Genomic DNA, 25,461 nt, shown 5'->3' on the forward strand with positions numbered 1-25,461 from the left:
AGGTGAAAACACTACCCATTAAGCTTTCTTAATTATGGAAACACAAACACAAGTCTATAGTTAACCACACTGCTGGTATCACCAGCCTTTCCGGCGGAATAGCATTTGGGCCTATTCTTCACTGACAAAGGTGACACAAGGATACGAGGGCTCCGACTCTCTCTCTCAAAAAGCAGGACCCAGGCCTGGCCACTCCGATCTGCTGACACACCAGGACTATTTCCCGTCATCCGACCCCACTGCCCGCTCCGGCGAGTGGCCTGTCCCGGCCGAGTCCCGAAGCTGAGACTGCTGTGAGCACTGCCTTCAGAATTCCCCGAGGGTCCTCAGCACAGCTGTTGTTTGTAGAGATGCTTCGCAGAAAAGCATCTTGTGATGGACAGGTGTGGGACACCTGGCCCACTGCCCCTGCCTCTGAAAGACTGACCCTGCGCCTGGACCCATCCCAGGCCCCGGGACCCCACACGGACGACACCTGCGTAACTGGAAGCCTAGTGTTTCAGAAACGTGCTTGGTTAGGGCATTCTTTGTCCCTTAGGACACCCATGAGAGCACCGGAAAAACTCCCCCTGGGAAACGCTGTCTCAGGGTGGACACGTCAGTGGGGACCAGCGGGACACAGACAGAGGGCCAGAAAGGACAGAGATGAAGATGGTTTGAGGCGGGAACGTGGAGAGAGTGCGAATGGAAATATCCATAATGCTGACCATAGTGCTTCTTCCATACTGGGCCTAATTAAAAAAAACAACACACACAAAAAGCCTGCTCGATGGCGGTGGACAGAGGGAGCAGGAGCTCTGATGACCAAGACAGAGCCGCAGGTCCGACACATGCGCACCCGTGTGTGGTGAGACTGCACATGGGGTCAAGGAGCACCGAGGGCTGGAAGGAGCGGACCAGCCGGGGGAAGAGGGCAGACGGTACCCTTCACTTGGACTTAAGAGCTAACCTCTCTACAGTGTCTTAGATTTTAATTTCTTTTTTAAAATTTATAAAGCAGCGGAAGAAAAAGAGGCCAGAACAGAATATGCAACCTCCGTGCAACACTGCAACAGACATTATCATTTTTTTCTTAATTCAAAGGGAGATGTGATTTCTTTGTGGAAGCTCCCAAGGAATAATAAGGGGGGAAAAGTTCTAGCAAAGAAGTGTGGACACTCTGCTGCCTTATCTGTAAACACCGCCATAAGATACGTCTGCGTGAAAAATACTTTCCCCTTCGCTTCAAATTCTCTCGCGTTTCCATCATCTTTATCAAGAATCTCAGGATGGTAGGGGGTTGTTCTGGGGGAAATTCTCCATCACCAGTAGTCCCTACCCCATCCACGACAATTCATTGTAACCTAAATTCAGCTCAGGAGTGCTGTGGGGATATTACTTCTGAGAATATATTATTATAATTATTATTTTTAAAAATATATTTTATTGATTTCAGAGAGGAAGGGAGAGAAAGATAGAAACATCAATGATGAGAGAGAATCATTGATCAGCTGCCTCCTGCACACCCCCTACTAGTATCGAGCCCACAACCCAGGCATGTGCCCTTGGCCGGAATCGAACCTGGGACCCTTCAGTCCGCAGGCTGATGCTCTCTCCACTGAGCCAAACCAGCTAGGGCAATGAGAATATATTATTATTTGCAAAGATTGTAAAGTAGGAAATGATTTGTGTCTGCGGCCATCATTTACTTCTTTGAATCGTTTGAAATGGGCAGACAGGGAAGTTGCTAAAAATGCTCTAAATGTGAAGCATTCATTGCGGCCGAGGCCGCACACACAAAGTGATGAGAAGCATTAAGCAAAGCCCATCGGTCAAGGCAGTGGACTCAGAGTTTGAGGTGGGCAGGCTGGCCCCACAGGGACATGGGGGGACAGGGCAGTGAGGGAAAGGTGGGACCCCTTAAGCTTCCTGTGGTTAATGAGAGCCTGGAGCAAGTCATGCCGCAATGAGCAGTTTCACTGAAGATCTGCTACGAGGGCCCTACATTTCTGACAACTTCTGAATTTCCACCTCAGGCACCAGGAGGCCTGGCTATATTTCATTCCTGGGAAGTCTCGGGTCTATACAATAAACCCAGCCATATCCCTCTTTCTTTCAGCTGGTTAGAGTAGTTCTCTTTTATTTTTTGTTCCCATAAAAATGATTTCCCAGAACTGGGTATCTGGCGATCAATGGAGAATTTCAGTACAATCTGGTGCCCTCGGCCCTGCCCCCGGTAACTGCTTGATATCCCTGGGCACTTTTTTCCCTTTAGCAATTTCATGGAAATTGAGGATAAAGCAGAAAAAGAAACAAAACTAAAGATCAGCTCTAACTATACAGTCAGTATGAAGAATAATATAACATTTTCAGAACAATTGGGGAATTGGGGCCTGAAGTCCCACGTTGACAATATAACTAGATCTTTTATGTTATTTCTCAGATTTTGAAAATAAAATCTAGGACATCCGTGTACATGGCATGAATACTAAATAGAAGATAAGATATACCCAAATTGCTCCCTTTATCAGGATGTTAAGAATGATAAAGAATTACATAAACTGTGAGCTTATTCAGAGTAAGAACAGCATGGCGATTTTAACGGAACAATTTCTAGAAGTTAAAAAAAGTGGTCTTTGCTAAATGTTCTATTATCATCTATCATAAATGTATTTAAATATTTTAAATGATTAAGAGGGGGAAACTACTTGCTAAACAAAATGAAATTCTCTATGAATACACATTATTTCAGTTTAAACGATGCATTCTTTAAGACTATTTTATACTTCTTAGGAGAAATACTAAAACTGGGATATGTTAGCACATGTTATGCTTGATCTAGTTGTTACTAGACAATAACCATCAACTTGTTTCTATTTCAATGGTTTCCAAATTCACAGAAATCTAGAAACATGCTGTTTCCATAGCAGCAAATAGAGAGTAAAAAAGAAAAAGATCTTATTGATTTAACAAGGTTTAGAGAATTTGTCCTCCTTTTCAGCAGTGATTTTTGCTCCTTTTTTAGTCTTTTTGCAACATCTCACATTCTCTTTCCTACACTTGATCTTAGCCAAAAGGCCGAGAAGCGATACATTCTCTTTCCTAAATGCATTTAGTAAATCATATAAATTTTAAAAGTAACAAATATTTAATTTTTCATGTCAAAGGGATGCTTAACCTATGCAGTCGAGATCAGGCACCCAAGAGTCTAAGTAAATGCAATGTCAGTTTAACATCTGAATAAAATATAAATTGTATTACAGATGCTTTGAGATGAGATTCATTAATAAGTAACAAGCACAGCCTAACATTTGCTGTTACTGTGAATTTATTAAGACGCAGGCTGGGAAGTGGGCTTTTATGCACAATGGTCAAGCTACCAAAGGCAAGTTTATTCATGGTTAACGTGGCAGCAGGACAGCGGATACCCGAAATGAGTAGTATACTGTTTGACGTTCACATGCTAAGAAGACAGGAAAGAGACCTTCGTCCTTTCTCTGTGTGTGGTTTAAGTTGTGTGTTGTTCATCAACTTTCTGATCTCTTAAAATTTCCATTTGTCAAAACATGGGAAATCGGCTCACCTGTAACAGACATACAGCCTAACGGAGCGACGAGAGTGACGGGGGCAAATCCGTAGGCCACGAAGTTCCCCGCCTCTCCCAGGGCCATCAGGAGCGCCCCGCCCCACCACAGCAAGCTCCTGAAGAACGGCCTCGCGTGCTCCCGGTGCGCCGACTGAAGATGAGAGTATTTCTAGAGGTAAATCAGAATGTATGTAAGAAGATATTTAGAACTTGTTTGAAAAGTGTTGGCCCTCTGCATTTGCACCGTGGCCTTAACATTTATTTGCCAGGATCCCTGGAGAGCAATGATTATGTTCTTGTGTTTGTGTCGAGCATATTCGCAGCCGAAGTGATTCACACTGATGGAGCCTTTTATAGCCCAAAGGGCCCTCTCACCTCTGAATGTTGCTTCATTCTCATAGCAACTCTGTAAAATAAGCATCAATACTATCAAAAGTTGAGGTGTATGTGAAGGAGTTAAGTGACTTTTTGGTCCACGACCAAAACACTTCTTTTATTATTTTTTGGTTCTCATTAAACTTTGTTTTAATGCGTCTCAAAATTCCGTGACAGATTTTTGGTCAAGCTTTTTTTTCCCATTAAAAAAAAAAAATACTGATTTTAAAAACTAATAATTTAAAAATTGCCACACACACACAAAAAAATCCAAATGGCCCACAACACACTCTCCTTTCCTTCTGAAGGGTTTACGAGGCATGAATCGTTCACCAGTCTTTTCCTATTAAACCCAAATGGCCAATGGAGACAAACAGCCCCGAGACTGTCTCCCACCACCGATGAAGCAGGGGGTGGCAGGTATGGGGATGACATGCATTTAGCTCCTGAGCTTTGCCAGCTCCAGCTGCCTTCTTGCCCACTGCTTTGATGACACCCACAGCGACTGTCTGTCTCATGTCACAAACAGCAAAATGGCCCAGAGGAGGAGAGTTAGGGAAGCTCTCCACACACACGGGCTTGCCAGGAGCCCTACCGACGATGGCAGCGTCACCGGATTTCAAAGTCTCTGGGCCCTCTTCCAGCTTTTCCCCAGAATGACAACCCGTCTTCTCCTTCAGCTCAGCAAACTGTGCAAGCAATGTGCGCCGGGTGGCCATCCGGCACCGGTGCCTAGCCAGCACTGATCTGGCCTGGATGGTTCAGGGTCATCACCTGAGCTGTGAAGCCAGCTGCTTCCACGGGTGGGTCATCTTTGTTGCCACCAGCCACACTGCCATCCTTGACAGACACGTTGTTGACATCGAAGCCCTCGCTGTCTTCAGGAAGAGCTTCATTCAAAGCTTCCTGGTGCTTCTCTGCAGATTTTGCTTCCGTTGTAACACCGCCTGGAGCACAGGTGGCCATGATGCTGGATTTGAGAACACCAGTCTCCACTGGGCCCACGGGGACAGCACCACCACCACTGATTTTGTAGACACCCTGGAGGGGCAGGCTCCAGGGCTTGTCAGTTGGACCAGTTGGTGGCAGGATCCAATCCAGAGCTTCAAGCAGCGTGGTTCCACTGGCATTGCCAGCTTTACCGGTGACCTTCCATCCCTTGAATCAAGGCACGTTATGTTAGCACTTGGCTCCAGCATGTTGTCACCATTCCAACCAGAAACTGGCACACATGCTACTGTGTCAGGTTTGTAGCCAATTTTCCTAATGTAGGTGCTGACTTCTTTAACAATTTTCTCCTATTTCTTCTGGCTACAGGGCGGCTGAGTGGAATCCATTTTGTTAACATCAACAACCAGTTGGTTCACACCCAGGAGAGTGTGCTCAGCGGTCTGCCCATTCTTGGAGATGCCTGCTTCAAATCCACCTACGCCAGGGGCAACGGTCAGGACAGGACAGTCAGCCTGAGATGTGCCTGTAATCATGGTTTTTTATGAAGTCTCTGTGTCCTGGGGCGTCAGTGATGGTCCCATAATACTTACTGTTCTCACATTCCCACAGGGAGATATCAGTAGCGATACCATGTTCATGTTTCAGCTTTCAGCTTCTCCAAGACCCAGGCATACTTTTTTTTTTTTTAAATTACTTTATTGATTAAGGTATCACATATTTGTCATCAACCCCCTCCCCCCGTTCCCTTCCCAAACCCTCCCACACGCATGCCCCCCTCCCCCTGTTGTCCGTGATCACTGGCTCATATGCAAGCACACAAGTCCTTTGGTTGATCTATCTCCCTTGTCCCCACCCTCCCCTACCTTCCCTCTGAGGTCTGACAGTCTGATCAATGCTGTTCTTGTTCTTCAGTCTATGTTGTTCATCTTTTCCCCCAGATGAGTGAGCTCATGTGATACTAGGAATACACTTATAGGAACCGAAAATGAGACAAGCAATAATAGTTATGCTGAGAGGCAAATGAATCAGTCTATAGTGAGTTTTTTTCTGGGCCAACAGTTCTTTTGAGTCCCGGTTTCTATGTCCAACAGTTGTTAATGTGTTCATAACAGCAATGATATTTCAGGACCCAGGCATACTTGAAGGAGCCCTTCCCCATCTCAACAGCCTCCTTCTCAAATTTTCGATGGTTCTTCTGTCAGTCCCATCACACCTGAGCAATGGCCAGTAGTGGTAGACTTGCCGCAATCTACATGTCCAATGACCATGATGTTGATGAGCCTTTTCCTTTCCCATTTTGGTTTTGATTTAGTGGTGGCTTTCACAACACCTGTGTTCTGGTGGTAAATCCTTTGCTCCAAAACACTTATTTCAGAATATCGAAAAGTCCAGATGCCAAAATAAACATAATTGAAATGAAGTTAATAAATTACTAAAGAAAAACTTTTTGAAAAAAGATTCAATATTTAAGTCAAAGTAGCGATCACAATGAACACGCCATGGCAAAATGCTTTGGTAGCAGGGGGTTAGGTTGGGGGAGTCTTACTTATATCTGGCTTGAGTATTTCTCTGTATTTTAAACATATAAATTCCTGAAAAACTGGCCATTGAATAAAGCCCCATTTCCTTATTGATTTTATGAAAACTGAACTTCCTTATTGCAAAGTATGTACAATTCTAGATTACTTAAAAAAAATTTAAAGACAATAATAAAAGTACTAGAAGAAAACATAGAACATTAAAGAAAATCTTATCTTATGCCAAGACTATGAATATCTTTCTAAGTGTGGTACAAATTCATAAGCTACCTACACACCTTGCCTCGGGTATACAATACTATCAAGAGGACCACAAAAGCATTTATTTCTTTTGAAATCAGAAGAAGAGAAAACATGACTGTAATCCAGTTGGATTATATTTCTCTTTATATTGGTGAGGTCATAAAATATAATTTTAATATTTTTAATGGAGGAAGAGCCCAAGAAGGCAAAAGTGCCCATGGCCCATTAAAGTCATGTGCTAGAAAAATTCAGAATTAGGAAAACAAGCTCTTCTTACCTGAATATTCAGGGAAATGCTGATGACCAAGTTTCCTACAACAGCCAGCAAAACTCCAAAAAGGTGAAACTGAAAAAGAAAATGTTTTATTTAAATGGTGCACTAAATAGCACTTGCAAGGTATTTACTAAAAAAACAAACACCCCAAACAGCAAAAAAAATTTTAGGTTGATACATTCATACATTTGTTTATTCAGCAAATATTTACTTGGCATCCATTTGGGAGGGTTGTTTGAAACATGAATAATGACTTTATTAGGATTAGTAGCCCATCTTTACTTTCTCAGACTCTAAATAGTGAACATCCCTTAGTCCTTCTTTTATATTGTCATATGTATCATTAGGCTCTATAAATAGATGGCGAATTCTCTGAGGAGAGAGAACCATGTCTCAGGCTTCTATTGGGTCTTTGATATCATCTACTAAACAAAATTAGGGGCTTGAACAAAACTTGCTTAGACATATGTACAGTGGTTTAAAACAAAAACTATATAGGTTAAAAAATTATTTCTTTCACATTGCCCAAGATGTTTACTATAAATAGTGCATCTATTACTTGATGACTTCAAAAGATGCATTAGCAGCTCCTATCTAAATACAAAGGTATAATATCTTCTAGTATTATAAATTGCAATGATTTAAGGGACTTTCCCCCTTGCTTCAACTTCCAAGGAGTTATTTGAATTTCAAATGAACATTTCAACCATAAGGAACCCTTTTCAGAATGCAAAATGTCTTTGAAGTGTTAGAAGTTTATAGGAGCCGAAGTGAAATTCAGTATTTTAAAAAAATGAAGCAAAAAAGTTAAAAACCCATTTAATAGTTGATATATAATATCCATAGTCTTTAATCAGTTAAGAATTTTCTTTTCCTAATATAGGCAGTTGGCAATAATTTTGATCACTATTCCTCCTGGGGAACAATTGTATCATAATACAATGTGCTATTTCCATGTTTTTGATTTCCATTTAAATGCATTTGGCAGAAATCAGGAAAATAAAGATTCAGATGAAGTTTTGGATTGAATGAAAAATTATGAAAATCTCCCATAGTTATAAAAGTAAAATGATAAATAGAAATAACTTCAAAATTCCTTAAATCATTAACTGAGTAGTTTAAATGCCACCATGGCAAATGTTTAGAAATTGGTAGCAGTATTTGGCAATGATTTCTTGGATATGACACCAAAAGTACACAACAAAAGGAAAAACAGATAGATTGGACTTCGTCAAGATTAAAATCTTATATTCCTCAAAGGACACTCTTAACAGAATGAAGAGGCAACCCACATGTGTGAGAAAATATTTACAACTCATATATCTGATAAAGATTGATATCCAGAATATATAAAGAACTCCTATAACTCAACAACAAAATAAACAATTCAATTTAAAAATGGGCAAAGGACTTGAGTAGCTATTTTTTATAAGACAATATAAAAATGGCCCATAGGCACATGAAAAGATGCTCAACAATACTAATCATTAGGGAAATGCCGATCAAAACCACAATGAGCTATCACTTCACACCCAATAGGATGTCTAAAAAAAAAAAGAAAATAACAAGTGTTGGGAAGGGTGTGGAGAAATTGGAACCCTGTGCTTTGCTGCTGGGGATGTAAAATGGTACAGCTGCTGACCTCACACCATGTACAAAAATAACTCAAAAGACCTAAATGTAAGAGCCCAAACTATAAAAAAATCTCAGGAGAAAACATAGGAGTAAATCTTCAAGACTTTGGACTTGGCCATGGATTCTTACTGATAAAACATCAGAAATTTAAGCAACAAACGAGAAAATATTTGGACCTCATCAATATTAAAAACTATTTTATTTCAAAAAACACTATCAAGAAAGTGAAAAAACACACCATAAAATAGCAGAAAATATTTGTAAATCATATATCTAATAAGGGACTTGTATCTAGAACATATAAAGAACTCTTACAACTCAATACTAAAAAGACAACCCAAATAAAAGTGAGCAAAGGATCTGAATAAATATTTCTATAAAGAAGACAAATGTCTTATAAGAACATGAAAAGATGTTCAAGATCATCAGCTATTAGAGAATGCAAATCAAAACCACAGTGATACACCAGCTTGACACGGAGTAAGATGGCTAACACAAAAAGCCAGATAATAACTAGTGTTAGCAAGAATGTAGATAAACCAGAACCTCATAACACTGCTGATGGAAACCTAAAATGTAAAAGCACTTTGGACACAGTCTGGCAGTTCCTCAAAAAGTTAAGCATGGACTTTCCATTGGACTTAGCAATTCCACTCCTAGGTACATATCCCAGAGAAATGAAAACATATGTCCACACAAAAACCTGTACAACAAGCATTCATAGCAGCATCTATATATATAAAAGCCTAAGCAACAGGCCAACCTTATCGACCAGAAGCTATGACGTGCACTGACCACCAGGGGGCTCAACACAGGAGCTGCCGAGCTGCTGTGACTTAGCAGTTGCAGTTTTCGGCTGATGCACCTGGAACCAGAGAGAAGGGAGCCTGATTCCAAGGTGTGTCACCTGAAAACCACCCTCTCACAATCTGGGACCCCTTGGGGGATGTCGGAGAGCTGGTTTCGGCCCAATCCCCGCAGCCAGGCCAAGGGACCCCACCAGTGCATGAATCCGTGCACCAGGCCTCTAGTTATTCATAATAGCCCAAAGTGGAAATGACTCAAACGTCCATCACCTAATGAGCAAGCAAAATGTAGTACATTCATACAATGAATATCATTCAGCCACAAAAAGGAATGACGCACTGATGTATGCTACGACCTAGGTAAGCCTTGAGAAGTTTATGCTAAGTGAAAAAAAGTCTAGTCACAAAGACCACATATCCTATGATTCCATTTATTTGAAAGGTCCAGAACAGGCAAATGTATAGAGATAGAAAACAGATTTGTGGTTGCCTAGGGTTGGGAAGGATGGGAGACGTGGGGTTTAAGCTAAAGGGTGGAGGGTTTCTTTCTGAGGTGATGAAAATGTTCTAAAATTATTGTGGTGATGGCTGCATAACTCTGTAAATATACTAAAACCAGTGAATTGTACCCTTTAAATGAGGAATTGTATGGAATGGGAATTATATTTTAAGAAAGTTGTTATAAAAAATAAAATAATTTTGAAAACACAAAACATTTACATCTTTGTTTTTTGTCCTAAGAAATAAAATGCTACAGATATAGCTATTTGTATGTCAGTCTTTTCCTGGCTGCAGTGTGGAGGATGGACTGGCAGGAAGCAAGAAGAGGGATCAGAAGACCAATTCCAGGAAGGGAGACTTCAGGAGTTCAGAGAAGAAGTAAGTAGGGGCAGTGAAGACAGTTAATTACACCAGGGCCATGAAGTAACAATATTCACATTCATAGCAGCCAACTTTGGTGACAACCTGAAATACGCAATACTTTTCAGATTACTGAGTGGGTTGGACTATCCTTACCACTAATCTCATTGCCCTTGTATGTAACTGAGTTGTCTGCAACACTATCCCAAGCTGAGTTAAAACTAAAATCCCATATGTGAAAGAGAAGAAAACATTTCAGTCAGGAACAGATTTAAAAAAAAATTCTATATATATTGATTTCAGAGAGGAAGAGGGAGAGAGATAAAAAACATCAATGATGAGCGAGAATCATTGACTGGCTGCCTCCTGCAGGCCCCCAATGGGGATTGAGCCCGCAACCCAGGCATGCGCCCTGACTAGAAATTGAACCATGACCTCCTGATCTCCTGGTTCAAAGGTCAACTGCTCAACCACTGAGCAACACCGGCTGGGCAAACAGATTTTTAATTTATCTTGCTTATTGTATGCTGAAAGGTTATTGCCTTTCTTTTTTAATTATTTATTTATGTAAAGTAATTTATTTGTTCATTCCTCTATCCATCCATCCTCCTACCCACCACTCATCCATCTAAGTCAAGAAATAGTTATTGAGTACCTGCTACAACTATGAGTTCCAACTATGGGGATACAGCAGAGAACACGTTAGACAGACTCTGCTCTCAAGTAGGTTATTTTCCTTGGAGACAGATCAGCAACAAATAAACAATAAAATACATCTAGTGAAAACTGGGAGACGAACATACAGTAATGCCATAGAGGGTGCGAGGTGGGTGGCCCACGAAGGCCTCTGCGAAGACAGCATGTAGCTCAGGTGGGAGCACCAGGAAGTAGCCACTATGGGAAGAGGAGGGAAGAGCATTCCAGCACAGGGAACAGCTCGCTCACTGTTTTGCCTACAGATTCTGGAGTTCGTGCCGTAAAACATTCCTCTGGAGATATTCAGGGGGCTGGAATCTGGCCCTTTCTTTGGAGGCTCAAAGCAGCATCTATCTATGAACTACTACAATGGTGCCCGTGTTAAATAGTTTGAGACAAGTGTTTTCCAATCCTTTTTATGGATGCAAGATTTTAATACTTCTGACAGCTGTGTCTTCCCACTCTGCAGTCAAACTCTAAGGCATTTTCTCCTGGATGGTGTTCTCTTCCTGTTGTTTTTGTTGGTTGTTTTGTTTGCTGTTGTTTTTTCATTGTCCTTGTGGTTGGCTCCTTCATTTTATTTTTACTTAATTTATTGGGGTGGCATTAGTGAATAAAATTGTGTAGGCTTTAGGTGTACAATTCTATAATACATCATCTGTATGCTGTATTATGTGTCCACCCCAAGTCCAGTCTCCTTCCATCACCATTTATTCCCCCTGTCTTCACCCTCTTCAACTTCCTTTCTCTTTGGTAATCACAATACTGTTGTCTGTGCCTATGCGTTAAACACACACATACCCACCCACACACAAACCCATAAACACAGACAACAGTATGGTTATTGCCTTTCTCTCCTGAGAATGTCTCATGACACTGAATCCAAATCTGGTGATTTAAAGCCAGCAAAGAAGGTCAGGGTTACATAACACGGCATATCGATGCTGTTGTTCCATGCCATTTTTTTTTATAAACCTTAAAACCTAGGTAGAAAAGCCCAACATATTGCCTTCCAATACAACTAAGAACTATTACATTTTTTTCTTTTACTCTAGAACACATTTACTTACATAATTGTACACTCATTATTTTTAAAAACTGAACTCCACTGAGGATAAGCCTTACCAAGCTTACTAAGAAGCCATTATGGTTCTGCTCTTGAGAAATTTGTTTCAGCAGAACAAATTTTTGGGAAAAGTAATACATTTAATAACACATCCTCTGGGGCTTTTAACACTTTGTTAAAAGGAGAGCAACGATAGTCAAGAAAGGTGAGACATCAGTTAAGGAAGTCTTAAACTTGGTTCTATCACAAAACAAATCTATCCCATATAATGGAAAGGGAATCTTTGAAACAAGGACATTCTGAACATTATTGTTTGCATTCAGATCAATATAAACTCCCCTGAGTTTCACATTTTATAAGAACACTAGAGGCCTGGTGCACGAATCTGTGCACTGGTGGGGTCCCTTGGCCTGGCCTGCACCCTCTCGCAATCTGGGACCCCTCGGGATATGTCAGATAGCCGGTTTCAGCCCGATCCCTGCAGGCCCGATCCAGACAGGAGGGAGCCCGATCCTGTGCGTTGAGCGTCTGTCCCCTGGTGATCAGGGTGCATCATAGCGACCCATCGACCGGTTGGTTGTTTGGTCATTTGGTCACTTAGGCTCTTATAAATATAGATAGTCATCGTCATAATTTTAAAAATCTTTAAGCTTTTTTTAAAAAAATAAATTGTATTGATTTTTTACAGAGAGGAAGGGAGAGGGATAGAGAGTTAGAAACATGGATGAGAGAGAAACATAGATCAGCTGCCTCCTGCACACCCCCTTACTGGGGATGTGCCCGCAACCAAGGTACATGCCCTTGACCGGAATCAAACCTGGGACCCTTCAGTCCACAGGCCGACGCTCTATCCACTGAGCCAAACCGGTTAGGGCAAAAACCTGAAAGCTTTTGTTTCCAAAGAAGCAGATGGCAGGCTGCCTTCTGCAGGGCCAGCCCAGGGTTTGGAAGAGGCTTCCTACCCTAAAGCTGGAAACTTGAGAGCGGGCTTAGTTACCAGTCTTGGCCACACCTGTCTGGGTTTCTGCAGTACATGTCCCCTTTGAAAGCAGTGCCTACCTTGAACTCTGGCTGTATTTTGCCAGATCCATTCCCCTGAAGGCTGAACCCTATTGTCCATGTCAGGCCCCAGCCACAGGGAGAGTTTCTGCCTCAGTATGGGGGAGGGACCATGACATTGCCAATCACTGATAGACCTTTGCCAGACTCCCGTGGCCCTCCCCACCCCCAGACCAGGTCTTTCTGACAGCAAGGCAGGGATCCAGTTCAAGTTGCCTACACCTCTTGGGCATTGTTATGTGAGCTCTGCGTTGCCTCTAAAGGGCCAGTCCTCATAGCCAAGATAATACCTCCTACCCCCAAGCCCCCATTCCTGGCTAAATTCTCACATCCTACTGATCCAGCAGCCACATCCCAACACACTCCAAGGCCAACCTACATATGACACCCACAGAACTTAGCAGTGGTGATTGTGACTTGGGTCTGCAAGTGTATTTCATACGAATAATAAAATGGTCTACGTGTGTGTGGTCACAGAGAACCACACGTTTCTCTGCTGCTGTGAGTCAGGCTGCCATATCCAAAGGTATATGACAATTATTTCCTCCTCTTCTTTGGCTCTCTTATTTATGATTACATAACTGTCCTACCATGCCAGTCCTGGAGGCTTACCATAAAGCATCCATCAGGGAGTATAAGAGGGCAGCGTCACACCAGTCCTTCAAATGTTGTTTTTCAAGTATTTCTAAAGCATATTCCACCCCCCCCTACCACTCTCTCTCTCTCTTTCTCTCTCTCCCACATTATGTAGCTACATTTTGAGGACACAGTCCATGTTTTCTGATTTCTTTGACATCACTTCCCAACACTGCTCTGTTGAGAAGGGCTCTCTGCTTATGATTTGTATTGAGTGGAATGTTGGCTGCATCCAGGCCCTTATTGTCAATGAGCTGATCAAGCTTAACGTGGGCTGTGACAGAAGGGAACACAGTGCACCTACCTTCCAAACAGCCCTGGGACAGTCAGAGCTCTGCAAGTCCAGAGCCTAAAGAAATAAAGAACCCCCAGAATTCACAGGGTTCTCTTTGAACTTGAATTAGATATTGGCAATGCTAAATGGCTTCTAGGACTCAGTGCAGCATTGCACTCACATACCATGCCTTTTTTCCTAAATCCACTATCTCTTGGAAGATTCCTGCCTACTACAGAGGTGGCTGTTGATGGTAAAAAATTGCTAATCAGGCAGAGGCAAGGCAGGGACTGAGCCAGGGACACTGCCTTTGCCAGCTGATTCCCTTTGACTTTGACATCAGGAGGCAAGACAGGCCTTTCTAGTCGTTCTTTTTTAAGTCACTGCTTAGTGATGATGTTAGCAAAAATGTTTTGAAGGAGATGATGGCTCATGTCCCCTCACAAAGACAAGGAAGGCTAAATACGGAGCTACATTTCAGGGGTTGCTCCTGCGAGACAGGATACAGAGGGAAGGTCACAGGTGAGTTGGGAGGGGTGTTAACCTGAGAGTTGCCCAAGAAGACATTCATCCACAGGAGGAGGAATGAAGCCCACCTGGTGGGCTCTGCATTAGGGCCACGTAGTATCCCTTTCTTTTGATCACAGAACCCTCTTTCACCCAGCCCTTCCCAAGCGTTCCCATGTTCTTTGGGGACACCAAGCCCAGCAAGCCTAGGTACGTCTAGCCTTGGTGACTGGTACAGGAAAGGACATGGACCTAACCTCGTTTAGTCAGACTAAAGCCCGAGTAGGTTGAGACAGTTGAGCTTTCTCTTCTGGAAAATGTAGGGTAGAGTGGTAAGCCTACTAAACATGGGACCCACAACCCCGAGGAACAAAAGTTGAAGAGGAGGGTGAGAATCTGTTAAAGCCTCTGAATGAAGGTTTATGTGAACCCATATTTCTTCTGGCCTTTCATGTCACCCACATGGATTAATTTCTTTGATTATTTCAGCCAGTTAATGTCAAATTGTAGGTTTTCTGTGACTTGCAAATTAAGCCTCTTAACTCACAAAGCATTCTTGGTAGGGAAGCCAAGTACAAAGGCCAGAAGAAAGAGGGACTCCTACTGCAAGCTAACGAAGGGAGGCCGGCGGCCCAAGTTATGGAAAGAAGAAACCATCTGAGAGGTGCAGAGTAGGTGATTTAAGACACCATTGTGTCCGCGGGGGGGCAGGCAGCAGGGCGTTCACTTTAGGCAGAGCTCTTTATGCCCTGCCAAGGCCAGGGCGGGTCCCTGAGGAGCCATGCCAGGACAAACACAATCGTCAGAGAGGTGCGGAGTGCATAACTAAACATATGTTAGCCGTGTGGGGAGTGACCCAAGTTCCAGGCAGGTGACAGGGGAGGCAAACGTCTCACAGGTGTGCACATGATGAGAGTTACGTGGAGGGGCAGTGGAGCGTTAGCTGCCAGTCCCCAGGCAATTATGATACTCTCATGACTCAGGATAGACTGGGAACACAGGGGCGGTGGGGGCGGGTTATAAAAGGTATAAACTGGCCCTGGCCGGTGTCGCTCAGTGGTAGAGCATTGGCCTGTGCACCAAAGAGTTGCGGTTTCCATTTCAGTCAAGGACACATACCTGGGTTGCAGGCTCATTCCCTGGACTAGTCAGAGTGTGTGCAGGAGGCAACAACCAATTGATGTGTCTCCCTCACATTGATGTTTCTCTCTTTCTCTCTCCCTCTCCCTCCTCCTCCTCCTCCTTCTCTCCTCCTCCTCCCCCTCCTCTTCCTCCTTCTTCTTCTCCTTCTCTCTCTCTCTCTCTCTCTCTCTCTCTCTCTCTCTCTCTCTCTTCCCCTTCCACTCAGAGGAATGTTGGACTTTCAGGAAAAAAACAACAACCCAAGTTAAAATAAATGGCATCAAAGTCTTAATACTAACACTGTATGTACCTTCCCAGGCTAGGGGTGCTGGTCCTACTGGAGGGCTAAACTACAGTTGGTGTCTGAAGATGTGATCCCACTACTGCCACCAAAATATCTGTCAGCTGTTCCCAGATCCCCAACCCAGACGCCTGGAAAGTGGTAAAAGGCCTGTGAAGAACCCTTGCTTTCGTACTTCAAGACAAGTTTTCCAATTAGAAGGTTCATTAGGAAGTGTTCTGGAATGTGAGTACATCTGAAGAGGGAAGGGGAGGCAAACATCAAAGGGAGTGAGAAAGGTATGAGGTATAGAGAAAGCAGTGATTGTAGATTCAAGAAAGCAACACCTCATCAAATCACTGATACATCTTCCTCTTATTTCCACTTGTCATGAGCTAAGACCGATGACTAATTATTAGAAGTACTGCACCTTTTGTGACATGTCTTATAATCTAGGTGGGCTGCAACCTATTACTAATAGCTAGTACTTACGAGTGCTCTTTGTATGCAGAGCATTTAGCTAAGTATTTGACACACGTTCTCTTATTTTATTCCTACACCATCTCTATAGGTACATAGTGTTATTATCATTGTAATTTCAATAGAGAAAGCTACAATTAGGGGAAATTAAGAAACTTGCTAACACATCCAGTAAAAAGACTGAGCTTCAAAACGGCATGAGACAAGAACAAAAAGGATATCTTGGGGGAATGTCATCCTTGCCCTGGTAAGCTTTCAAATGCCAATTTGAACAATCACCAACATTAAAAAAAGAAATTATTTAAATAATCCTCATAAGCAAATAAAATAAATACAGCATAGCATTTCCCACGTTATCTGGATAAAACATGTGAGCTGAACAGTTATGGCAAGGCCAATATTATTTTTAAACTTTTAAAAATTGTAGAATAGATACAGATAACTGCAAGGAGAATGATATAGATGAATGAAATGAATTATTATAAGGCAAACACCCTTATCACACCATCCAGATCAAGAAACAGAAATTGGGCATGCAGCCAAGGCCCTCCCTTTGCCCCATCTCATCACATCCCCTCCCTTCCTTAAAGGAACCACTGGCCTGACTGTATGGCAATCACTCCCTTGCTTTCCCTTAGAGTTCTGTCACCCAAGTCTGCATCCGGAAATACTGCAATTGAAGGTTGTCTTTTTTCTGATTGCACTGTTAGGTCTATTTTATTTCATTTGTTTTATTTTTTTATATTTTATTTATTTAATTAGTTATTATCATTAAATTGAATTTATTGGGGTGACATTGGTTAATAAAATTATATAGGTTTCAGGGGTACAATTCTATATTCCATCATCTGCATGTTGTATTGTGTGTTCACCATCGCAAGTCAAGTTTCCTTCCATCACCATTTATCCCTCCTTTACTTCTCCTACCTCTTCCTACCCCACTTTCCCTCTGGTAATCACCATACTGTTTTCTGCCTATGAGGTGTTTGTTTGTTGCTTAATCCTTTTTCCTTTTATCAGCCAGCCCCCCTATCCACACCCCTCTGACAGCTGTCGGTCTGTTCTCTGTATCTGTGAGTCTGTTCCTATTTTGTTTGTTAGTTTATTTTGTTCATTAGATTCCACATATAAGTGAAATCATGTGGTTATGTCTTTCTCTGACTGGCTTATTTCACTTAGCATAATACTCTACAGGTATCATAACACTCTCACTCATGCAATCATGAAAGGTAAAATTTCCTTCTTTTTTTTTATGGCTGAGTAGTAGTCCAATTTTTAAATGTACCACAACTGTTTTTTATCCACTCACTTATTGATGGGCACTTGGGCTGCTTCCAAATCTTGGCTATTGTAAATAATCTGCAACGAACATAGGGTGGGTATATCCTTTCAAATTAGCGCTTCAGGTTTCTTCAGATGCATTCCCAGAAGTGGAATCACCTAGAGAACCCTCGTGCACTGCTGGAGGGAATGCAGATTGCTGCAGCCACCGTGGGAAGCAGTGTGGAGTTACCTCAAAAAATTACAAACGGGACGGGTAGGTCTATTTTAATCTACAGGTTCTCTCTCCATTCATTCTCTCCCTTTGTTTTTCTTGTAAACATGACTTATGAAGAAAGTGAGTCTTATAAACCCATAAACTGGCAAAGTTGCCCACAGCCTGAATTTTTCTGATTGCATCAATGCCAATATTCATACTAGTTCGTATGAACCAAGCCATCAAGAGGGTAGCAGGTAGATTTAAACGCAAACACCTGGTCTGCCAAATCCACAAGCGCATTAAAACGCTGTTCCTCTAACAAGAACCACGGGATCCTCATTATGATCACAAACGCTCTGACAGAGTTGCTTTGAGGTAATCTTTCTTCCCTCTTCTTGCTGCCTTACACACATAACTCACAGAATAGCTGGTAAAGGGGATGTGCTTGTTGTATACATAAGGAAGGCAAAAAAAAAAAAAAATCAATATGCATTAAAACAAACAAACAAAAAAAGGGATTTTTCTTGGGAAGAAAATGGAGAAGTTCAGCAACCTGAACCTGGCCCTTTGACTATTTGTAAATTTTGGCACTTTTCTTTAAGAGACAGTAAGATGCAGCTACCAGCAGAAAAGAGATAGATGGAGGGAAGGCAACATCAATAAAGGGGCGATATGAAACTCAACGCTATTTTTTTAGAACACTGTGAAAAGCCATATGCACTGCCCCCTCCTCCCATTTACTCTCACCACCACATTCTTTTCAAGCCGAGTTTCTAAGCAATGGCCTTCAGGCATGGAATAAAAATAGCTTTGCAGTTAAACCTACTTGCTGTAAGAACTTGAGGCAAGTTATTTAACACAAGTTTCCTACGTGAACAGTGAGGATAATAGGTACCTTACGAGGTTGTTGGGGGCTCCAATGAGATAATAGCTATAAAGTGTCACATAGTAAATGCATAACAAATGTCAGTCTCTTTGCTTTGCCTCTTCCCTGCCAAGTTGTATCAGTTTTCCTTTAAAGATGTTGACTTTAAAAATTCAAGTCCCTGAAAATCAAAAGTTCAAATAAAGGACATCAAAAATTCTGAATTTTCATTCACCCTATGCAGAATGAACCTTTTGACAATGTTCTTGTGAATTTATATATTTAGCAATATGCTGTGCATAAACTTAAAGAACCAGTAGCAAAACCCCTCCTTCACATTATTTCCCACATTCTTCTATCCCCTCTAAAACCTTGTTGATTTGCCCTTAATTTTTTTTATTTTAGTTTTTAAAAATATATTTCTATTGATTTCAGAGAGGAAGGGAGAGGGAGAGAGATAGAAACATCAATGATGAGAGAGACACATCGATTGGTTGCCTCCTGCATGCACCCTGACCAGGGCTGGGGATCAAGTCTGCAACCGAGGCATGTGCCCTTGACCAGAATCAAACCCAGGACCCGTCAGTCCGCAGGCTGATGCTCTACCCGCTGAACCAAACCGGCTAGGGCGGTTTAGCATTTGGAGCCTGGAGAACTATTTCAAACCTAGTTTTACAGGTAAAGAAAGTGAAGCTCAGAGTGACTTGCCCAAGAACACTTAACCAGTCAACAGCGAAGAACAGACAACAGTCTCTAACACTGGTTGCAAATTGCCTATAGGGCCAACAGGTTAAAGGATGAGAGCAAAGATAGGGGCTTAAGTGGGGAGCACAGCTGTTCTAAACTGTCAACTCCAGCTCACAGTTACCACGTGGGAAAGGGGGCCAAGTGTTGCTCGAATGTCTAATATTTAAAGAGATCATGGAAACTTCCTATATCGTCTATTCATTTTTAAAGGTTGGCAATGCATTAAACATTTTCTAAACCTCTCTGTAGGTCTAACAAGACATCTCTGTGTTGGAAAGGGTCCACAGTTGGCCAGTTTGAGGCCTCTGCATCCTGCTAACCCTAATTTAAATTTATTTTATTTAATTCGCTTTCTCAAACGCCCTTCTCAGAAAACCTTCAATGGTTCCTTGAAGGAAACTCCAAACTCCTTAACCAGTCCTGCAAGGCAATCCATGCCTATACCTAAGACCCCAAACTATATTTCCACCTTACAATTAGTCTTCCACTACAACCGGAATGGCCACTGACTTCTATTCCGGGTACAAAAATGCCCAGGCCACGCAGGCTGCTCCTTCATTCCCAGACTTTTCCTTTTCTTGGAATGCAAAGCATCTGGATCTCCCATCAGTGAAATCCTGTCCATCTTTAGTGTCCGGCTCACATACCGCCTCTCCACAAAACATCTCTGATGGTCCCTGCCAAAAGCCACCTCGCTCTGAATCTCCATAGGACTTTATTTAACTCACATGACACGCACCACATACTGCCTTGTTTTGGAGTTACCTGCATAGCTCATTCCCCCCAAACACCTAATAACATTCCTGGAAAGAAGGGTTTGAGTATGAAGATCACAGTAGCCTCCCCACCCCCTATCCACAGGTTTGCTTTTTTGTGGTTTCAGTTACCAGCTATCAACTGTGGTCTGAAAATATCAAATAGAAAACTCCAGAAATAAATAATTCGTAAGTTTTAAGCTTCATGCCATTCTGAGAAGCCCAATGATATCTCGGGCCTCCTGGCTCCATCCCACCTGGGACATGTGTTCCACGTATCCATGCTGTATACGCTTCCCTGCCCAGTAGTCACCCCCCATCTTGGTTGTCAGATCAGCTGTTGCAGTATCCCAGCACTTGTGTTCAAGTCACCCTTATTTTACCTGACAATGGCCCCCAAGTGCAAGAGTAGTGATGCTGACAACTTGGATATGCCAAAGACAAGATGTAAAGAAAGTGTTTTCTTTAAATGAAAAGGTGAGCATTCTCAACTTAAAGGGGGTGGGGGTGAGGGCGGGAGAAACACCTTGTAGGCTGAGGTTGCTAAGATCTATAGTAAGAATGAATTTTCTATTTGTGAAATTGTGAAGAAAGAAAAGGAAACTCATGCTAGCCCTAACCGGTTTGGCTCAGTGGATAGAGCTTCGGCCTATGGACTGAAGGGTCCCAGGTTTGATTCCGGTCAAGGGCATGTACTTTGGTTTCGGGCATATCCCCAGAAGGGGGTGTGCAGGAGGCAGCTGATCAATGTTTCTCTCTCATCGATGTTTCTAACTCTCTCCCATCGTAAAAAATCAATAAAATATATTTAAAAAAAAAAAAGAAACTCATGCTATTTTGTGGTCGCACCTCAAACTGCAAAAGCTATGGCCACAGTTTAAGTGCCCAGTTCAGATGGAAAAGGCATCACATTTGTGGGTGGAAGAGACAATGTAAGTTTCAATTGATGGCAATGAGTTGCACCTGAAAGCACTGAGCCTCTAGGACAGGCGTCCTCAAACTACGGCCCGCGGGCCACATGCGGGTGTTTTTGCCGTTTTGTTTTTTTACTTCAAAATAAGATATGTGCAGTGTGCATAGGAATTTGTTCATAGTTTTTTTTAAACTACAGTCCGGCCCTCCAACGGTCTGAGGGACAGTGAACTGGCCCCCTGTTTAAAAAGTTTGAGGACCCCTGCTCTAGGAAGACTTCAGCAAGGGATTGCCAGAATCTGTGACACCAAGCCATTTATTTCAAGTCAGAGGTAGTTACAATATTTTGAGAAAGTGACCACAATCACATAACTTTTAATACCAAAGTGTATTGGTACAATTGTTCTATTTTGCTATGTTATTGTTTATCTCTGATTGTGCTTAGTTTATAAATTAAACTTTATCACAGGCATGTATGTATAGGAAAAAACATAGTATATAAAGGATTTGGTACTATCTGTGGTTTGAGGCATTCACTGGGGGTCCCTCACAGGATGGAGGGAGACTATTGTATGTTGAATATCCTTACTGTGCTTTGTACAAAACAGGGAGTGCAATTACCATTTTAGAAACATTGTCCTTTTATACTGAAAACTTGTGGATCGGACATAAAGAAAATATCTTTGTAGAACTCTACTGCATCCACACTTGTATAGGCAGGCCTCACTTCCCTGTCTCCCCAAAACATTTTCCCCACTACTACTCTCCCCCCACTACTTTCTGCTTGCTTTGAGAGTTCCTCCTTTAAAGTACTCAGATCTTCCTGAGACAACACTGATGCTAGGGGGCCACTGTTACATATTCATCTCTCACAGAAAAGGGTTTCAGGGGAGTTGGTCTTTTTCTAGGAGTGAGGTTAATTAATCAGATCTGATGGTTATCACTGGAGGGACACAGAGAGCTGGGCTCGCAGTAAACAGACACTGTCCAAATATTTAAGTTGTGATAAAACTGATTAAACCCTGGCTTTCCAGTAACCAAGGCTAATTTTGAGTGTGGGAGTCCTAAAGTTTTATTTCACATTTTGTTTTTCTTCAGCCATCCTCATTTTCAGCCTTCTATTTTTTAGTTAGGAGGAGGAGGAGGAGGAGGAGGAGGAGGAGGAGGAGGAGGAGGAGGAGGAGGAGGAGGAGAAGAAGAAGAAGAAAAATTAAACTCCATTTTACTTTTATTGGCCTGGCTAGCACTAGAGGCATTCAATAAAACGTTGGCCAAATGAATAAAGAAATCAATTTTTTACTTTTGCTTAAAAACAAATGCAATTACTGAAAGGGTAAAATATGACAGTCTTATAAGACAGCCTAAATTTGCACAATAATGGGAAAAGTGGATATGGTCTTCCCTCAAACTAGCTATAGTTTAAGTGCCAGCCGAGTCATTTCAATTAGCCTATTTTGGGTACAGCCTTTCGAACCTGTATAAATATATCGTCAAAGGCAAGTCAAGAGTTGCAAACAAAGTCCTCACATTTATGTCACGTGGTCATCTGTATTCAGGCGTCAGAAAGCCAAGACAGTCTTGAATTCCAGGAAACATTAAATAAAGGAAGACTAATGACGACAGAGGCTTCCGCTGCGAACACAATGGTTTCTCCTGTTTTGGATGATGCCATGGTAGCCCACAGGTCTTAACACTCTCATTTCTTTACCAAAAGAGAAAAAGTCATTCCTAAACTCCTATTAGGAGTGCTTCTCCCATAAGCACTTTGTAACACACCCATCACATATACTAGCATTAGCATAATACAACACGTACTCAAAGAACTTCCCCTAGGAAGCAATTTTCTTTCTAACTCCTGTGACTAGAAGAAAGGAGACAGGGAATGTGTTACATACAGTAATCAAGAGGCTCTGGGGCCCCACACTTTTCCTGTTTTAGTATATTTTGTGGTAAGACTTAAAGCAACACTCTTCCCTTCAGTGGAAAGCTACGGTGAACCTGCTTACTTTGTCTTTACACAAATAATCTTGTGTTAAATTTTTGAAAATGATATTTCAACATTTCAGAAACCGACATTCAAAATGCCTTTTATGCATACAAGGATCCTAGACATTTGTTTATTGGCTAAAAAAACTCTGCTTTCGACCAACAGCAACCAATGGCTAGATTGTTGTAAAATAAAAGGGCCCACGGATTTGTTCAAGAACCAGAACAAAGTAAGGCGGGAGGAAGCCTGCAATCCGCCCTCTCGGGTCACTTGTCCCCACTAGAGAGGATAACGGCAGCCAGAGCAGGGCCCCTCCGGGACCTTTTCCTGACCTCAGACCAAGCCCCAAGTTCAAGGGCAGCTCCAAGCCCCTTCGCTGTCGTTAAATGTTTATCTGCGGCGTAACCTGGTGCTCTTTGGGCTGGCAGTGTTCCCTAAAGGGCCGGAGAGAAAGAAGGGGAGAGCCAGGCAGGTGCCCCTGCGAGTAAGGTGCTCCCGCGCGGGCACGGAGAGCTGCAGGGGCTCTGGGAACGCACCCGCGGGGCGCGCACGCGGGGCACCTGCGCGGGGGCCCTTCCTGAGCCCCCTGCTTCTGAGAAGGGGCTGTCACGGTTGTTAACTGGGGGGATACGGATGCAGGAGGATTCACCCCACACCCCAAGAATCCTTCCGGGAGGAGAGGCAGATTCAGGCTGGAGGGGCGGATTGTTCTGGACCCAGCGGCCCAGGAATGACGTGCGGAGGCCAGAGCCGCAGATCTGTGCGCCCCACTGCCGGTGACGGGGGGTGACTGGTGCCCAGGGGTGGAAGCCGAGGGTGCCCCGCCCCCGCCCGCTCTCCCCCTCGAGGGGCAGTGACGTCAGCGTGTGCAAACAGCGGCCCGGCGGGTCCACGTGGGCCGCGGGCGTGCTCCGGAGAGCTGGCGGGCGGGCACGGAGGAGGGGGCCCGCGCGGGTGCGCACCGGGCGGCGGGCGGCGGCCCTTACCTGGTTCCGGCGGTACCAGGCGCCCGACAGGGAGCCGTTGCCGGCGCCCAGCGCCCCGTACGTGAAGTTCCGGGACAGCTCGTCCAGGGCGGCGCCCCCGGGGCCTGCCATGGGGTCTCGCTCCGGCTCGGGCTCCCGCCTCCCGGGGCTGCTCCGTCGAACAGGAGGCGCGCCCGCCCAGGCCGCTCCCGGACCGCGCTGCCTCCGCTTCCTGCTGCGGCCGGCCGGGCGGGTGCTCGGGGCCACCTGGCTCCCGCCCCGCCCCCGCCCCGCAGGTGCGCTGCCGCCCCGCCCCCTCCTCCCGCGCCGGCCCGCGGGGAGCCCCGCCCGCTCCGCATCCTCGGGCCTCGGAGGTCACCGCGCCGGCCAGGGGGTCCGCACCTGTCAGGGCGGCGCCGGGACCCTCGCCAAATGCCCGCCCAGCCCCGCTGGTGGGCGCTGAGTCAGTGTTTGCGGGGCGCATGGGAAGGGAGGGAGACACAGGCTGACCAAAGCAGCTACCTTCGCCGGTCTCACCTGGCAATTCCAGCTCCCTGTCGCTTAGCAGTGCTTCTCACTTGTATTTTTAAATTGTTTGCATGTGGGAAAGTCACGCGTTTCCCCAAGTACTGTAGGCAGCCCGAGGATGAAAGTTGGATGGATGAAATCTCAGTGCCGACCCTGGGTAGAGGCTTCCTGCAAGGAAGGAAAGGACCCCCAGTGGGAGCGGGAGGACCCCAACCTGTGCTTGGGACCCGATGGGGTTTCCTTCCAAGGGAACCAGGAGGACTGGCTGAAGGGCTGCCAGCAGCTGATGTCAGAGTTCGGGCTGGGAGATCGTTGTTGTTAATGGTCTTAAGGAGCTGTAACCAGATGTTCTGGGTTTACCTGTATGCAGCCTGTGCCGTGTTACTCCCAAGGTTTCTCTCTGCCAGGTGTCTCTCACCTGTAGAACTTTGTGATTCTGTATTGTTGCCCCAAGCTCTGGAACTTGCAAATCTTTTGTTGTTTACTCCAAGCTGAGATTCTTCTCATCCAATGTGCATTGACTGCCAAGACTTCCTGAGAGACCTTCAAGAGAAGAGGGCGTTTCCAGTGATTTTTAGGGGAAATGTGCAAATGAGAGAAGAAAATGAGGAATAATAATTTCAGATAGAGAAAAGACATGTCGTCTCAGAAGTTGTATCGTTTCTTGCTTGAGCACCCAAAATATTCAGTGAGCAGTTAATATGGTAGATATTTCCAATTTTAAGAGGCTCATTTATTTATAACTAGAGGCCCAGTGCACAGGTTTGTGCACTGGTGGGGTCCCTCGGCCTGACCTGTGGGGATCTGGCTGAAACCGGCTCTCCGACATCCCCCGAGGGGTCCCGGATTGTGAC

The 25,461-nt window shown here is 43.8% G+C and overlaps 1 protein-coding gene across 1 annotated transcript in view; it reads right to left on the reverse strand.

Annotated features, from left to right (window-relative positions):
* The window catches only part of NIPAL2 (NIPA like domain containing 2), a 66,257-nt gene extending 41,955 nt beyond the window's left edge, over positions 1 to 24,302 (reverse strand). The window contains exons 1-3 of the mRNA XM_079796697.1: positions 24,101 to 24,302; positions 6,950 to 7,018; positions 3,563 to 3,734 (exon numbers count right to left, since the gene is read on the reverse strand). Of these exons, the coding sequence (XP_079652823.1) occupies positions 3,563 to 3,734; positions 6,950 to 7,018; positions 24,101 to 24,211 (352 nt within the window). The 5' untranslated portion in view covers positions 24,212 to 24,302. The remainder of the gene's footprint in view (positions 1 to 3,562; positions 3,735 to 6,949; positions 7,019 to 24,100) is intronic.
* Between the last annotated feature and the right edge of the window lie 1,159 nt (positions 24,303 to 25,461).

This window comes from Cnephaeus nilssonii, assembly GCF_951640355.1.
Source record: "Cnephaeus nilssonii genome assembly, chromosome: 18".
NCBI classification, from domain to species: Eukaryota; Metazoa; Chordata; class Mammalia; order Chiroptera; family Vespertilionidae; genus Cnephaeus; species Cnephaeus nilssonii.